Raw genomic sequence first — 17,747 nt, 5'->3', positions numbered from 1 at the left:
TTGTAGCTGTTGGAAAAAGTATACTTTTGTTACTACAGACTATAACTGCTAATCTCTCCTGCCTGCACACTTCAAATTTATCTGTTAAAAAAAAGAAATAACCCCAACACAGCAACAGAAAAATCCACACAGGAAAGGGCTAGTTACAACTAGGAGTTCAGATACTATGTACTTTTAAATAGCTACAAGCTACATAGGCTTGGACCTCATCCTTAGTATTTTTGCTAAATAGTGACCAAGGAGTCTTGGGTTTTGCTACTTAATTGCTCTAAGTTAAACTAGCTCTCATACTCAGATTGTCTTCTGCTTTACCAGCAAATGGTGAGAGCTTGTTGATTTTATTTCTAGGCTGAAAGTTTAGCACCCTCAGTAGCTTCCTGCCAAAATCCTGCTTTATTAGGGAATAATGGAATCTTTTCCTAGTGTTTCTGGATGAGTACAGAGTAGAGCTGTCAAAGACATAACACTAAACAATTTGGTTCTGTTTAGGCTGTTGGCTAAAAGGATGGATCTGAAACTTAGTGCAGTTAAGAGCCAACCTCTGTCTTCAGCACGCTTTTGTTCCTGTGATATTTTTACTGCTTTTCCATGTGTCTTAGAATGGAGTGGGTAGCCTGAGTGTGGCCAAAAAGCATTTCCTTTGACTCTGCACACATGGAATGAATAGTTTTCCTAATCAGGGTAGGTGCTGTTACTTAAGCAGCTATTTAGTCTTCATTTGCCAAAACAGCATCACCCTTGTGGATAAAGAGGTCAGTGGACAGGGCGTGGTTAGGGATGAGCTTTCATTAGCCACCAGCAGATTCCCCTCTTCTCAAGCTCCATGAATAGCTTCAGTAGGTACTTTCCCCATAGCCCTGCCCTACACTTAGGGTAAGCTAATAAGGGGATTAGCCCTAAACAGCTCCCTAGCCACTGATTAGATACTCTGTACATAATTACAAAACTAACAGCCAGACACTTGCTAACAGCAGCTCAAATGGCATTAGCAAGGCTTAAGGGTTACACCTGTTGAACATTTTAGCTGGGACTGCTTTAGAGCTCCCTTTTTTAAGATTGCTCAAGAGTTTAGGGAAGCCAGAAATGCATGACAACATTTTATTTTTGTATCAAGTGCAACATTGCAGGTAACAGATAAACCCAGTTTACTAGTCCCATAGTATACAGAACTGAAAAAGGCATTCTGCCATGCTGTAGGCACTGTGCGTAAGAACCTGGTCAAAACTTCAGTGCAATTGTGACTGGAAGAGCAAAGCAGTGCTATGACTATTACATCTGTCTGTATCCCAGTGGCATTAATACATGTATGGTAAAGCAGACTGGCTACCACTCCAGTGTATGAGCAATCCCATGAAAGAGATTTTTTTTTCTTTTTAACATCTAAAACAGCAAGCAAAGGAATCAATGCTAAATCACCTTAATGAGGTGAGGTAACAAACCCAGTTTGCAAGGAATACGTTGAGCCAATTGATCAAAAGAGAAGGAAAATTTAAGCTGAAAATACCTGGTTTTATCTAGTAGGGAGAATTGGAAATTGGGCAGTTATAGGTGGCCCAAGGAATTCTGCTTCCTAGCTTTTGCTCAGTCTTCATCTGTAGCACTGCAGAGGCCTTCAGCCAAGAAGTTTTTCAACAAGCTACTAGCAAGTGTAACTGACCACCATCTACACCTTTCTAGCTGTTAGTTCTGGAACAAGTCCTTGCATCACCACTGTTTGAGACGGGCATTTCTACTGAAGGTAGGTATCAAGTTTCTTCTTGATGTTGTCAAAGGAATCCACTCCCATATAATCAGCTTGGCCCTGTTCCCACCGTTCCTTGCGTTCTTCTGAAGATACAATTGGTAATACTGGTGGTGTTGATATTGATATGTGAGATACTGCCTCTGTAACCTCTGCCTAAAAGGAAAGGCAGAGTGAAAAATACAGAAATACTTTGCACAGCTAAAGTGAGCAACAGGCCATAGAATGGGACAACGAAGCAGATGTTTCTCATGCGCAGCAGCAAGCATTGCCAATGGGCAGGGATTGTGCAGCTTTCCTAGCAAAATAACAAAGCAGAGGTACAGAAGTTAGCAGGGAGGAAGGAAAAAAATTAAAAAAAGGGAAGTAAAGTTTAAGTTCTTCATACCTCTCTACAGAAGCCACAAGAGAAAGCCAGAGCATAGACCAAGCCCGATAGCTGCAAATAGTTCATTAGAAAGATGTAAGATTAACAAGAGAAAGCACATCTTAAGAGATCAGTAACTTTGGTCTTAGAAAGGTTGAGAACTTAAACTGGGTCATGTACTAAGCTAGCAAGTCTGCAGGGAGATGCAAGCTACTGAACTCTGTGAATGAGAACTAGTTAGAAGCATTACTTAGGCTGTAAGTATTGGGATTGACCACTGCCAGTCTAGCTATCCTAGGATTACTTAGATTTCTTTCACCATGCAAGATCTAGATGTGTCTATTGCATGCTGAACTGTGCTGCTTCTGCTAGAGAACCTTATTAGCTCCAACATATTAGGAGTGAGGGCCCTTCCCTGCACGTGTTAAGGAGGTCACTACAGTATGATTTCTGGGGCACCGTTAGTTGCTTACATAGCTTGTTTTAGGCAAGCAGACAGCTATGTTCAAGACCACTATAGCATGCTTCTCTTCTGTAGTATTAATTATTCCAAGCTTAAAAGCAGAAAACCAGAAGACCCTGCATCCCACAAACTAAACCACATCCATGCTTTGAGACAGAGGGAAAGGAAAAGAGCAGAATGGTGAAGAACCTGCCAGCCATACTTGGGTAGTTTGTATAAGAACACTGGAGCACTTACCATGTTTACACCTGTGGCTTCTTTAGCAACTCCATGCTGTTCTAGTAATGGTAAAACATGAGCTAGATAGGTGTCCCACCACATGTTGAGGAATTCTGGGTGAACTATTTTAGAGTCATCCATCTTGCCTTTTATGCTTTTTGTTCTGGAGTCATATGTATAGTTCCATGGCTTTGTACTTCCCAGGAAGTGCACCACCTTAGTATTTGCACCAAACCTATTGGACAGAAAAAGTTAGAACCCACAGTTTGTGCAGGTGTCTAGAAAACAGAGTTTTGACTGGCAGGCTACTTTTTTTTTTAACCTGCAGTTTCTGTAGGTGTCCACAAAACAGCAATAGTATTTAGGAGGCTAAACACTAAATGATCAAACTGCCAACACCTACTGGGACTGAAAGCATCACTATACAACAGGAAAATAGAAATGCAACCAGAATTCTACATTACACTAGTCAGAATACAGCCAAAACCTAATGGTCTGGGCTACTTAAGTACTTACAGCCAACTCAAGTCTTTAGGTAGAGTGATGTCCATAGCTCAGGAGAGAGCAGTCTCAAGCAGCCGTTGCAATCAGAACTGGTTTTAAAAGTGAAAAAGATTCTACTCCAAAGTCAGTGATCCAGACAGTTAGGCATGACAAGCATTAGGTTGAGAAGGGGCAGTGTTAGAGTTACCCTTTCAGTTTACAGCCCTAGAAAAAAGCAGCATTAGAAGGCCTTGCTGCAGGATAACTGTGTCCCTGTGAAATAACAGCTCTGTATAACCTGAGCATTTCAGAGAATTCAGAGAGCTGTTGGTGCAGCTGGGTCTTGCCAGACAACCAACCATTATTTTCAAATACTTTCAAAATAACCTTAGTTAACCCAAGAGTGGGGTGCATGGTGCTGGTGGGCTTCTGTTTCTTAAAAGCTATTTTAACTCCATGTTCAACATAGACTTCTAGCTGTGGCCCAAATATTACCAGTTTGTCATTGGTATTAAGAGTTAAATGAGATGCACCCCTTTTTAAGCACTCAGCACTTAGCAAGATGGCATTCATTCCACTCTTCTGTGGTTCCAGAACTAGAGCTCAGCTTGAGTCAGTTTTGGGAACAAGCAAAACCAGTCTCTGCCAGCAACTGTCTCACCTAGTTCAGTTTGTAGCATGTTAGGATTTCTTCTCCACATAACCTGAATGAAATGAATAATAATGCCAAACTAGTTTGCTTAACAGTTTAGGTACATCCTGGTCACTTGGAATAGGACTCAGCTGGTTTCCAAAACTTTAGAATACTCAAAACAAGGCAGCATGCATGTGGGTGGTAGTTTTCATACTATTGTAAGATTACAGCATCACAGAATGTTAGGGGCTGGAAGGGACCTCGAAAGCTCATCCAGTCCAACCCCCTGCCAGAGCAGGATCACCTAGAGCAGATCGCACAGGAATGCATCCAGGCAGGTCTTTTGAATATCTCCAGAGAGGGAGACTCCACAACCCCCCTGGCAGCCTGTTCCAATGCTCTGTCACCCTCACAGTGAAAAAGCTTTTCCTCATGTTTCCATGCAACCTCCTATGCCTCAGCTTCCATCACTGCCCCTTGTGCTGTCATTGGGCACCACCTAGCAGAGCCTGGCTCCATCTTCTTGGCACTCACCCTTTACACCTTTATAAACTTCAGTGAGGTTACTCCTTAAGTCTCCTATTCTCCAAACTAAGGAGACCCAGCTCCCTGACTGCATTTCAATATTCATGCTTAATGTTCTGAACACAATTGATCAGTCTTCAAGAGGTCAGTTCCTCAGCTTTAACTTTCAAAGCAAAGAGTTAAGATTTGGCGTAAGGGAACTACCATAGTTTTATTAGCTGTCACAGGACTACTTAACAGCTGAGAAAACTTGTCATTGTTCACAAATCAAGGCTATGTAAACTAGAGAATGCCTAACAAGTGTTATGTTAGACCTACTGCAAATGGAGGAGTGTATTCTTAGTTTTTCTGTCCACTTAAGATCTCTACAACAGCTGATAGACACCAAGCTTCTATGACGTTTCCAGTATCTGCTTTCTAGATACTTTCTAGGTCTGCAATACTTTCCTTTGCCATTTAAGCTCAACTGTTAGGAAGCTTTATGTCCACACTGGCCTCAGCAACTAATCTGTCTTTCCCTATCTCCCAGAAAAGTCCTTCATCAATGTTTTGAAGTTAGAGAGCATTTGTCATGAATTGGCATTTTCCTTTGGAAAAAGGATTACTGAGGCTGCTGTGAAATGTAGTCTCGCTCTACAAAGCTGCGAAAAACTTAGCTATTGATGTCACTAGCTTTAAATTTCACTTCATCCCAACTGCTGATTATCAGGAGCGTAGCTGCTGATCTAACCACGGGAAATTGTTTCACCTATTGGACAGGGATACTACTTAAAAGGGGCTGTACTTCCAACATTCTGCTAAATTCCATTCAGCAATCGATTCCGTCAGTTACATGGAATTTTTGGCAGGAGCCCCCAGGTCTAAGCAGCCTTTTGTGGCAAGGAGGTCATTTGTAAATTTAAGGTCATGTAATGGACCACCAGCCAGCCATGGAACAAGACATACTTTACAATAGATGCTGGTTAGCTTATTGAATGCTGACTACTTAGTCATTCTTAGGCTTGCATATAGTTCTTTAAATAAGTGTTCCACTTCTAGCATGACAGGATTTCAAATGGTATTCTGATCACAAGACATAGTTTGATCTTGAGCCAGCAACAGTCCTGCTTATGCTAGCTGCTGCTTTGGACACTAGTAACCTGATGTCATTCAGAGATCAGATTGTTCTCCTGCAATTGGGACTTCCCCTCCCCCCTTCCCCTGCTGTTTTTGCAGCACTTAAATCAGATTCTGTGTAAGGTTTCAGCTTCCCCTGCTCCTCCCCTTCCTCCTATGTTTGTTGCAACACTGAGTGACCCTGCCACTGACATATGGTTTACTCACATGCCAAATGTAATACTGACAGCTAGGGAGGATACAGTTTTCCTTGCACAGGAAACATACTGTAGCCTTTGTTCCAGCTTGCTATGACTTAAGGAACTGTTCAAGATCTGGAAAGACTGTTGGGAAAGAATTCTAGTTTTATGCAAGTCTTTGTTCACCATGTTTATTTGAATTGGTACAGGCTGATCAGACAAAATGTAAGCACTGTTTGTTAAATACCTTAAGTGATTTAAGCGAGGAGAAAGCAAGTTACCTAGGTGGGATCAATACCACCAGTGACATGCTGAAGCCAGCTCAAGCTGATTCAAGATCATTAGCCTTCGGTTAGAGCTGTAATAGACAGCATCCCATACTGGAGGATGGTTACTTGCTTTTGCCAAATGTGCTTCCTCTAAATCAGTGTTACTATCAGGAATGAGTTGTTTAAGCTACAGATACAGCTCTCACTCTGCATTTGTCATGGGATGATTCACTTAACTAGGATTAAACTTTTTTTTTTTTTAAGAGAGGAAAATACTATATCTTCTGTCAGTGACAGTAATGATCTCCCTTTAGAAAAACTGAGGGTTTACATTGTGCCTGTTCATTCTGTACAAGAAATTAAGTTTATATAAGCTCTGAAAGTCTTAGGATTTTGAACTTACGCTTTAAATGCTGGAAGGTAGGAATATACTGAAGTGCTGCTCAAATTATAAATAAATGGTAGATGTTTGCTCATGTCTGTTGTCGCCCAGCTGCTGAAGAAGGTGTTTAATAACCCCTGATCTGCACCTAAAAGAGAAACCATTAATAGGCTACAGACATCACAAAGCTTCTTTAAGATCTTTTTCAATCACTTCACTAATTAAGAGTTGCTAATGCAGTAGTCATGTCCAGCAGGAGTCTGGCTCAGAGCACTAGAGTTCCAGTTGTCAACAACCCTTTAAACCTTGCAGTCTTTGAAATGTAAAAAAATATATATAAATAAAATGCAGAGAATTAAAAAGATAGTATGTATGGGGCTACTTCTGCTGTAAGACAGCAAACTGCCCCCAATTTAGTTCCCACTCAGTTCCCTTTACTGCTTAAAACCCAGGACTTGACAGAACTGAGTGCTGTTTAGCTTCAAGAAAGCTGTAGCTCAGAAGGTCAAGTGTAAACAATTACTTTTACTATATGTGCTTATAGATGGCTGATCAGCATCTTCAACACCAGAATTAGGGTATGAGTTGGCTGTTAGACCTGCAGCCCTGGATGCAGCTACAAACATTGGGATCCAATAAGGAAAGCACAGGGAGTCTTGGTGACAACTCTATAAAGCTTCATCAAAACCCTTAGCAAGCAACAGGCACTCCTAGTTCTGCACTAAAAAGCTGATGACTATCCTCTGAGTGAGGATTACAATCTAAATTATGGCCAGACCTACTGTGTTGAGAGGGGGTTGTCTTCGTTTGCAAGCAGAGGTTGTAAGCAGATCAAATGAGTCTGAAGTTGGTCTGTCAGTAGCCTTTGGCCAAAAGCAGTAAAAACTATTTATTTATATCCATTAATTCTTTATTGCAATGAATATACTTAATCTTTAAGTGCTAATAGTTCCTCTTATGAAGGATATTAAAGGAGTCCCTCAGCTTTCATTTGCTGTCTTCCCTTCAGCTGTAATGTACTTGGAAGTAGCATTGCTAAGAAGTAGGTAAATGCATAGTTTAGACAAGACAAAGTTTTATGTTAATCCTTCATTTTCTAAAGCCCTCACTCTCTGTTGTCCTAGGAAAGTTAGTTTTTTTTAATTGGCCTATGATTAGATTTAGGACAGTACTAGGTTTTACACCCTCACTGCTTTTTGAGCAGAATTTGCTTTTTGCAACTGAAGAATCTAGACACTGGGCACAAACTTAGACCTAAGGCAGTGCACTGACAAATATAAATTCTAGGTATCCTGTTACAGCTGTCAGCAGGACATGCAGATTGCAGAGTGAGGAATTGCTTAGAGACTCAGTCCAGTAATTGCAAACCTCTCACTGGCCTCTCACTCAAAGGAAGGAAAGCAGTTTTGAAGGAGTCATGCCCATCATGAGATAAGTTAAACACTAGTCCTCTGGTCTTTACTCAGCTCTTTCATTTTAATTTGGTGCTGTGTTAAGAATATGTATGTTAACAGTAAGATCATCTAAAAGAGAGGAAAGCCTGGGATGCCCCCTCAGAACAGATAACTCATAACTGAAGGGGCAGTAACATATGAAAACTTATTCCACAGGACCTCCTCTCACTCAGATTGAAAAAAAAAGGGGAGTATGTAAAACAGATTTCATGCACTGCTGTTAAAGCAGCACATAAAAGCAGCATTTAGCAGTCCTAGTTCAGACTTAACAGTAGTTTTGTAAAAACCTTAGACATAAGGCAAAAGGATCAGGCAGCAGTTACATTAGCTGCCAACCTACAGCCTTGCTGCATTGTATCTTCAAGTAAAAGCAAACATTTTAGATTCCAGGCTAAGGAGCAAGAGGAATGTTGAAGCAATAGCAATGTTCTTAGGATAGCAGTGCTACCAGATTTCTTTTGAAAGCATTTTTTCACCCTCCACAACTTTTAGATTGTAGTTAGAATTATCACATGAAATATTCTTCATTATCTAAAAAAGGTGAAGTTCAAGCAAAGCAGTTTTGTACATAGTTAGCTATCACTACCATTTCTGGGCAACAGCATTACAGCAGGAATCTGTCTGCTGTTATAAACATTAACTACTTTGAGAAGTCCTGCATTTGCTTGACACTACTACTGCTGATAGGGTACTTAAAGCTTGACTTCAATTATGCATCACCTGGTAACTTGTTGAGCTTGTACCCCTGTGTCCTACTAAGGGCAGTGGCCCTTCACAGGTGTTTGTTTCTCTTAGTAAAAGTTTCCTAGGAACTTTAAATACTGTCTAGATGAATTTGTGTTTAAATCCCCTTTTATCCCCACCAAGTTCATGAGCTCAGCAGTAGTTTATGCAGGTAGTACAAGTCTCTGTGGTCTCATTATTCAGATCAGTGCTCCCATTTAATAAAAATGAAATAACCCTTAAAGCTGAAGGACAAATTACAGATCTAGAAATCTGGTACCTAAACCATTAACCCACCATTTCTGCTGTTAAGAGCTGCAACAGTTGTTTCATGGTTAGGACATGGAGGAAGTTTCACCACTGTGTGGCTTTAGCTTTCAAGTCACAAAGTACATTGTGGAAGCAAGTCTATTCTTTTAGAGGACAGGGGCCTTAGGCCTAGAAGATGGGATCTGCTAGCAGTCAAGCACAAAGCTCAGAGGACACAGTCACCAAGTCTCAGATAACCCTGGTGCTACTCATCAGTCAGCTTGCACAAGATGGGGGTTTCTTGGTTTCTTATTTACTGTTTTGCTTGTTGTTAGTTTTAATAGCAACAACTCAGTACTGAGCTACAGCTTTTGCCATAGCTGGTGATTAACTGACACCAAATACTTGAGAGCACTCCCACAGCTACCAACTGCTACCCTTGTCAGTAGCTACCCTTCATCACCTTGCAGTACTTGTTTTCACTAGAGTTTATTCATATGGCAGCACTAAGCATCCAACTGCAGCTAATGTTCTTTAGGAGAATCATTGAATCACAGAATTTCAGGGGCTGGAAGGGACCTTGAAAGATCATCCAGTCCAACCCCCCTGCCAGAGCAGGATCACCTACACCACATTACGCAGGAACACATCCAGACGAGTTTTGAATATCTCCAGAGAAGGAGACTCCACAACCTTCCTGGGCAGCCTGTTCCAGTGTTCTGTCACCCTCACAGTGAAAAAAATTCTTCCTCATATTTACATGAGACTTCCTATGCCTCAAAGGAGGCCACACACAGGAGTCCACCCAGTAACAGGGATTATTCTGCAGATTAGGAGTGACATCGGGAACGCTGGCTTTTTACAAAGTATGGAAGGTAAGGAAACAGGCAAGTAATACCTTCTATTAAGAGTTTTCATTTTGTAGTCTTATTTCTGTAGTGTTCTGTGGCTTTTTCTCTTGGACCGTTTTGCACCACAATGGTTACATCAGGATGCAGTGACAGACATTCAGAAGCCTTTAACTGTAGCAGTTTTCAAGCAACACGTGCTTGGTAATAGGTTCAGGAGACTTACAGGACAGCAGAGCTTGGCTTCTGAAGCTTAACATTTGGCACAGTGGCCAGTTCCAAGTGCCCTATGGTGGGAAGCAGCCAAAGCTACAAGCACTTGATATTAGGAAAAAGACAGTCACCAGCTGATAATGACAGGAAGCTGTCATAGAGCATATGAAGAGATAGCTGCAAATTCAAATGTGTTTCTCTGAAGCTGCACGCAAATTGAACAGTACTGTTATGTCTAGAGCAGCTTGACTTAGCATAGAAGATTCAAGTCTGGAGTGTTAGGACCGCATGATGCCCAGTTCTGCAATTTCACTTGCTAAGGCATGTACTCTGCTTGCCACATCTTAAGATTTCTTGTTAGGTGGTTCTACATTGCTCATGCTTACAGCTGCTAGTTTGGAGGCCAAACTCTTAAGTGTTTTTATTTTATGTAGTCTAAAAAAAAGTAGTCTTACAACACATGGCAATGATAGTCTCTGCTGTGAGAAGGATATAGGCTTTTGTGCAGCTACACTGAGGTCAGAATTCTATCATACAGAGCCCCCATGACCTGTATGTAGTTCCTGAGCCATCCCAACCACTCTTGCCATTTTGGTCTAACACAACACTGAAATACAAGTTGCCACCTACCGTCAAAGCTGCCTTTCTCTGTGGCAAACTGTAACAGCTGATTGTATGTTTCAATGGAAGGTCGGTAAACAAAAACTCCAGAATTAAAACAGTCAGGCCAGCCTGGATCTGGCGCTGCAGACAGCTCTTCTCTCTCAAAAAGTTCATCGATATTTGACAAAACCTAGTTGTAAAGGGGGCAAAAAAAAGAGTCTTCTAGGTTTTTTTTTTTTTTAGGTTAGGAATCGGGGTATCATGTTTTAATGTTTTTTTGATATCCACCTTAAGACATGAAGGAAGTACCAATGCTCTTTTCTTATGGAAGACTGCTTTTACAGAGAGTCCCCACAGATTATGTTACTACTACTTTAGATTTGAAAACAGCAGTACATAAGTTTCCAGAGCTACCACTTTAAACAGCAAAAAGGCTTCTATTACCTCTCATCTTAACACCTATCCTCCCTCCCCCACGAAAACCCTAAATAATAAAACCAAAAAACAATCCACAGAAAAAAAAAATAAAATTCAACAATCCCTAATACTAGGTCATTAGGAGGAACCATGAGACAACCACTTACCATTGTATCTGCATCCATGAACACACATTTTGAAAACTGTGTCAGTTCCCAGCAGTGAAGCTTTGTTAGTGTGACACCCAGCTCAGGTCTTTTCATTAATGCCAAGTGTGCTGAATCCCCACTGTCCAAGACATTTACCAATATGACTTCATCAAAGACTTTTTCCATCACTTTCCTGGGGAGAAAATCAATAGCCAAGGTTTAGTTTTATTGTTATTCCAGCACCAGACCACAAGACAGATTCCATAAAGAGAAGGGGAATAACAGGGAACTTGACAGCATTTCTTACAGCATCACTAAGAGCTAACTCCATGTGTTGGAACACAGAGGCACACCTGCCTCAAGGCTTCTAGCTTGTAGTGGGCTCATTTTGGGGAACAAAGAAATTTGTTTGGGTTGGCTGTTCGGAGGTTTTTTTGTTTGATTGTTGGTTTTGTTTGGATGGTTTTTGTTTTGATTTTTTTCCCATTTCCACAAATAGTTGGCATTGCTACCAACTCCAGTAGGTCCTGGCTATGTACTATAAACTTTCCACAAAGCTTTTTTTTTTTTTTCAGTCAGAATCCAGTTTTTTAAAAGCTCAGTATACTTTGGGCAGGCAGTTAAGAAATGTTAGAGCAGCCTGAGGAGAACAGCAGCTGAATCCTAAACGGTTGAGACAGAAGTTTATGCAGTAGTTACAACACTGTTCAGGATTTGTGACTGTCAGGGGCATTTGACCAGACCCAGTTGCTAATCACAAAGTTTGAAAGACTTGCTTAATCATCACTGAGAGTACAGGAGTGTTTTGATCCAGTATCATGTTGCCCTAAAGGTGACAAACTTTCCAACAGCATAGTGAAATTTGTGGCAGATATCCAGCCTTTGCTTTCCCATCAGTAAAGCATTACCATTAGTTAAGGAGTTCATGCTGCTTAAAGCATCCATAAAGTTTCAGTGTTCTCCAGGGCATCTTGAACACTCAGCAGTTATCAGTACAATTTGAGCCACTTTTAGAACTCTGCCCTGGAAGGCTTAATTTATACTGACAGTGTGGTATGGACAGTTGCTTGTGAACTTAAGGCAAACCTGTTAGTGAATGCTGAGTGAGAAATGGAAATCCCAGTTACACTGGTAGGTGGGTTGGCATTACTGGTCTAAAGGCATAATACTAACTAGCTCACAATAGCACAGGAGCACATTTATGATTCATCTTAAGAGCACACCTGCCTAATATGGTAGAATGGATGTTTCTATCTATAATATCTTTATATTGATAAGGCCATTTAGCTGCCAAGAGACTCCAGGAACAGTCACTCCACTTATTACCGAGCCACTCCTCTATTGTCTCTGTAAACTGAGAGAGCTTTTCAGAAGGACTTTCCCCATGTAAGGCATCTTGACTTGTCATCTCTAGTTCATGTAGCTATTAAGCTAATTGAGCTTTTACCCTCCTCTTACATGTGGACAGGGCACCCAGCCTGCTCCACACAGACTATTTTAGAGAGACCTTAGGAAGTAGTTGCCTGTTGTACTGTGGTGACCTCACTAGATGCCTCTGTAGATCTGATAATTTGACATAATTAGTGCTACTTTAGCTCTGTTAATTTTCTTCTCTCATGATAAAGTCTGATTTTAAGTGTCTGCTAGATTTCAAAGGAGCTTCTAGTACATGATTTCAATTGGGAATGCTTCTGCAAGACAAATATCAGCCCCATACTCCCACCTCCACATGCATACACACAGCACTAATGAATGCATAGGCAATATTAATAACTGTTGGACAGGTCTAAGTAGGACTAGACGAGAGCAAAGATCTGTTTGAAATGTCAATATCAAGTCACAGCTTAATACTCTAGCTACAAAGTATCAAAATCATTGTGTTGGAGGAAAGAAAAAAAACAATCTACCAGTTTTGTGTCTGAAGCACTTACAGAATTGCAGACAGTGTAAGCTGAAGTCTGCTAAGCTTAGCCCTTAAGCTTTTAGACTTTTGAAAGTTTAAAGAACATCTGTTTTCCAGCCTTCAGATCAGCAGGAACTGTGGCAGTTTGAAGTATACAAGGGATCTTACCTCATAGGATCAGAGACCTGAGGAGTTATGAGTGCAGTCAGCTTCCTTGTTGTTCTGTACTGTTGCAAGGATGAACCAAGTACCAGTGCTCCTTTCACATAGGAGTCATTTGTGGCTAGAGTCACAAAAGACTGGTCTGGAAAAGAAAGAACTTAGCCAAGTTAGCATGATCCACTATGATATCCTGAGACATATGTACTAGAAACCTAGTATTGGTAGGTAGCCATGCTGTGAGACCCCTGAGGTGTGGCCTTTAACCCTGCATGTCTGAATGAAACAGATTATCCTTGCACAGCTATACGTGCTGTTAGTAATTTGACATGTGGCAAGAGGTAGTAAAAAAAAAAAACCCAACAACAAAAATTGAGACTGTTGCAAGAGAAAACCATTTCCAGTTTGCTCACAGGTTAAATAAAGCATGCCAATGGTCAGAGACAATCCAAAAGGTCTAAACTGCTTCATTAGGGCCACTAATGCACTATTTTAAAGATAAAAGTACTGGGAGTTAGTAAGCTTGCATTTGGTCTGAAGTTAGTAACAGAGTTTCGTACTTAACTCTAGGTTCAGCTCTGAGTCCCAAAATGAGGGTAGCATAAAACTTGTGTTTCGTTTTCAAATGGAAGCAAGCACTGAATTTGATCTTGGCCAACAGTATTAAGTTTTGCTAGCTCAGGATTTTGCGGATGAGTTGTTCTGCCACCCATGATTACAGCTTTATCACAAGAATGCAAGATTTAAACGGAGTGTAAGCAGTAGCAAGCAATTTAAGACTTGCAGCAGTGGTCTTTGCTCTTCAAGCAGAAAAAGATAAGGTTGTATTGTTACTATAGAGTCTAACCTTGCGCTCTAGCTGTACCTCACAACTAGATTAAAAGGGATCACTTCGTCATATACTGTTAAGCGAGGCCACACAGTACAAGCTTTGCATTCTTTCAGTCGTCACATTCTTTTAAACTGCCAGGATGGGACTTAAAAAAAAAAAAAAAGGCAAACAAATAGCTTCTAAACTTCAACTCACTGTTAGCTGTCATCATGTAGTACTCCTGACTCACAGCACTCTATCAAAAAGCGTGTTCTTTTCTACCAAACCATTTTTTTTTTTTTTTACACCAACGAAAGTTTCTTCCTAACCATCATGTAATCTCAGGAGTAAATAATCACATTCAAGTTTTTCAGCAGGCATGATTTCTTTTCTTTACAGATTGCTAACTAGTTTAGATCAGGATCAAGAGTGAGATTTCTGGGCACTTAAAGACTTACTTCCAAGGCCTGTAAGGAGGTTAAAATACTGACCACTCCACTTCCAAAGAGATTGTTGCTTGGTACAGCTCCTCAGCCCCATAAGACAGTCATCAGTATCTTTTAACCTAATACCATTTTGACAGTTGACAACAGAAAATTGCCTGGTTTTGTCTATAAGCTCTGCAGATCTGGTTTGCAAGCTCTACAGACCAGCTACACAACCTTCTATTTTGCTTAGCAGCAAAACCAACTAGTCCCAAGGGATTTAGATTATAGTGGGCAATTACAAAGTTCAAAAAAAACCAAAAACCAAAAACCAAAACAGCTTCTACAATGCCAGGAAGAATTTTTTTCCAATTCCCCACCCCCCCCAACTCATTTTAGCTCCCAATTTGTAATAACGCATATAATCCAGCAAATCTGCATAACAACTTTCTTTGATGATTTACAAATAGCAAGTGTGCAGCATTTTAAGTGGTGTGAACATCCTCCTAACAGGGCAGCATTTTTCACCGCTTAATTTTGCTTGTTACTCCTCAGCTACTCAATGCATAGAAGTCTGCCACTCTGCTGACAGACAGCTCACTAAAATCCGGTGTGGACAAAGTGGGATTGTGCCCAACATTCATCTGAATGTTGGAGTTTTTATTCCAGCAGTAGAACAGTAATTCTTAAAGTGACCTTGTCACTGAAAGAGTAGCCTTTTTCACTGAACTGCTAGCAGGCATACATCAACTGTCTCCTCATACTACTGAGTATTCACACACTTGGAGAAATAAAGTCAGTTTAATGATGGAGTAAAGGCTAAGAATCATAGAATGGGTTGGAAGGGACCTTAGAGATCATCTAGTTCCAACCTTCCTGTTTGTAGCTCCCTATTACATCCAGCTGCAGTAGGAAACGTAATGACTGCTTGACAGGAGGATATGGGCAACCTGTAAGGCATCTGTCAGAATGGCTTCCCAAAGTTTTCAATACACCACCTTCTGTCTCATACCTTCCCTGAAGCACATTGACAAGTATGTTCAGACATATGAATCCACACTGCAATTTTGGCAAGATCAGCTGTTCCTCAGTGTGGTAAGTTACATCTACAAGAGACCTTTACTCTACTTCAAGCACAAATACTTCTGTTGTGTGGGTCTCTCTTCCCATCCTCTCCCTCTTCTCCATTCTCTGTAACAGTTTCCTGCACCACAGGTTGTGTTCCAACAGCAGTCACTGCTATGCCTTAAACATGCTTAACAGTAAGTATGGATTCAAAACCACAGACAATGTGAGCTTCACCATTGGTACACCCAGGCCAAGAGAGCTGCTTCAGAGATAGTGTTGACCACTCACTCAACTCATGGGCTATAGTATCATATGTGCAAGAGCCTCAGCACCCAAGAGCATCCTCGAAGTCTGACTAGGAGCAGGCTTTCACTTGACAGCATGCAAGAAGGGACCAGAGTGCTTGCCCCAGATGCTGTAAAACGTCCCCCAGAACCATTTCCAGAGGCATGGGCAGAGTTGACAGGTGCTTGCCTGTGCCCTGTTCCCTGAGTTACAGACTGCCTCATCTGACTGTGATTTTCATTTCCGAGTACAAGATTCCCAAAGAGACAGGTGTCTCTAACCAGGACGTGCGTCTGGAAGCAGACTCCCAGATCTGAAAGTTAAACCAGCTCTGCTGACAGCTTCAGAGAAGGTAAGAAACGAAGAAAGGAAAAAAAAAAAAAAAAATCCCGAAATAAAAAGCCAGGCGTACCCTGAGAAGTGGTAAGGGATTGCTCATTGCAAAGTACCCGCGCGTACACAGGTTACACATGCTCTTCACCCTCTCAGGGAAGGACGAGGGCTTGACTCTCCTGTGCGGGGACAGAGCCCCGGGCCGAGCCTCACTGAGGGTCCAGGCGGGACGCGGTCGCGCGCCCCCACGCTCCCCCGCGGCGGCCCCAGCCCCCCCCGCCCCGCCGGCTGTAGCCGGCCCCATCGCGTGCCCGCGGCCCCGGCCCGCCCTCGGCGCGCACCGCTGCCAGGGGCCGCCACCTAAAAATAGGCGCGGCACGGCCCGCCCCGCTCCCGCGCGGACAGAGCGCGACCGGGGGGCACGCGGGGGGCACGCGGCGGACATACGGCGGCCCCGCGAGCGCGGCCTGCGCCGCCGGCAGCCCTCGAGAGCCGTGGCGCCTGCGCTAGGCGCCCGCGGGGAGGTGTGTCCGCGCGCACTGACCTGCCATGGCGCTAAGTCCGCAGAACGGCTGAAGCTGAGGCGACAGCCGCGCTCCCGGTACTGAGCGGAGGCCGCCCCTTATATAGGGGCGGGGCCAGGCGCCGCACGTCTTTGGCTGGGCGCGGAGGCCCCGCCCTGAGGAGTCCCCCGCGTCGCCGCGGGGCGGGGTCTCCGCCATCGTGTCCCGCGGCAGTGTCACGTCATCCCTTCTGCGGCCCCCGGTCGGCCCGGACCTGGCACAGCGCCGGGTGGGCCCCTTACCCACCCTGCCCCCGGTGGCTCCCAGGCCAAGCGGAGCTTGAGAGTGCTGCTCTGTGTGGACGGCGTTCTGTGTGTACGCTTCTCGCGAAGTAGCGTGCGGGTTTGCGTATCGTGAGTAGTGTGCGAGACGTTCCGTCCGTATTTTCACTTGCAAAAAGACATGGAAAAACATACTTCTTTGTTTTGGGACATGGTGAAAATAACCTTTGTCCATTAGAAAGGAGCGGAAGCAACCTAATCCGGTTAAAGACGCCCTTGCTGACTGCAGAGGGGTTGGACTAGATAATCTTTAAAGGTCCCTTCCAGCCCCAAGCATGCTGTGGTTCTGTGATTCTGTGCCACGGCGGGGCAGAGCCTGAGTCAGGATGCTGTGGCTTGTTGCACCTGCGGTCGACAGCACTGCGGGAAGATGGAGTAAAATCAGGCCTGGCCCGCAGCCACCTGCAGCCACCTGCACTTAGAGTACATGCACATGCCTGACATTAGGAAAAAAATTCACAGAAAGAGTGGACAGGCATTGGAATGTGCTGCCCAGGGAGGTGGTTGAGTCACCAACCCTGGATGTGTTTAAAGGTCATTTAGAGGTGGTGCTTGGGGATATGGTTTAGGGGTGAACTTCGCAGAACAGGGTTCTGGGTTGGACCTGGTGATCCTGAGGGTCTTTTCCAACCTGAATGTTTCTGTGATTCTGTGATGGTCTGGACCCGTTGTCAGGCACTGAAATGCAGCTGTTGGTGTGGGGTCACTGCGGGGTGGCAAGAGGGGCCCTACAAAAGACATGAGGCAAGTGCTTTCAGATGAAGGCTTACACTGTTGTGCTTCTGTTCGGGTAACATGGTACTGCTGGCACTGCATAGCACCTCCAGGGAGAGTGCATCAGCAGCTGAGATGAGGAGCTATGCCCATACTTCAGTATTTTCTTTG

The 17,747-nt window shown here is 43.0% G+C and overlaps 1 protein-coding gene across 2 annotated transcripts; it reads right to left on the bottom strand.

Moving 5' to 3' along the window:
• Positions 1–1,076: 1,076 nt before the first annotated feature.
• On the bottom strand, positions 1,077–16,621 carry GYG1 (glycogenin 1). Of its 2 annotated transcripts, XM_054385922.1 has the most exons (8): positions 16,563–16,621; positions 13,106–13,241; positions 11,053–11,227; positions 10,496–10,658; positions 6,400–6,526; positions 2,809–3,025; positions 2,130–2,180; positions 1,077–1,897 (listed from the first exon to the last, which is right to left on the bottom strand). In XM_054385922.1, the coding sequence occupies exons 1-8, from the start codon at positions 16,567–16,569 to the stop codon at positions 1,730–1,732; spliced, it is 1,044 nt and encodes a 347-aa protein (XP_054241897.1). In that variant the 5' UTR covers positions 16,570–16,621; the 3' UTR covers positions 1,077–1,729. The 2 variants fall into 2 exon arrangements, with proteins under 2 accessions (XP_054241897.1, XP_054241898.1); XM_054385923.1 differs by lacking the exon at positions 2,130–2,180.
• Positions 16,622–17,747: the final 1,126 nt, after the last annotated feature.

This window comes from Indicator indicator, chromosome 13 (assembly GCF_027791375.1).
Source record: "Indicator indicator isolate 239-I01 chromosome 13, UM_Iind_1.1, whole genome shotgun sequence".
NCBI lineage: Eukaryota > Metazoa > Chordata > Aves > Piciformes > Indicatoridae > Indicator > Indicator indicator.
The sequence above is the reverse complement of the archived record's forward strand: the minus strand, read 5'-3'. Positions and strand labels throughout refer to the sequence as shown.

Bases quoted from the DNA above. Each gene is read 5' to 3' on its own strand.
- GYG1 (XM_054385922.1), bottom strand. The intron at 3,026-6,399 runs GTAAGTTCAAAA...TCTGTCCAATAG, and splicing joins TACCTTCCAGCATTTAAAGC to GTTTGGTGCAAATACTAAGG. The intron at 1,898-2,129 runs GTATGAAGAACT...CTTTCCTTTTAG, and splicing joins CTTGTGGCTTCTGTAGAGAG to GCAGAGGTTACAGAGGCAGT.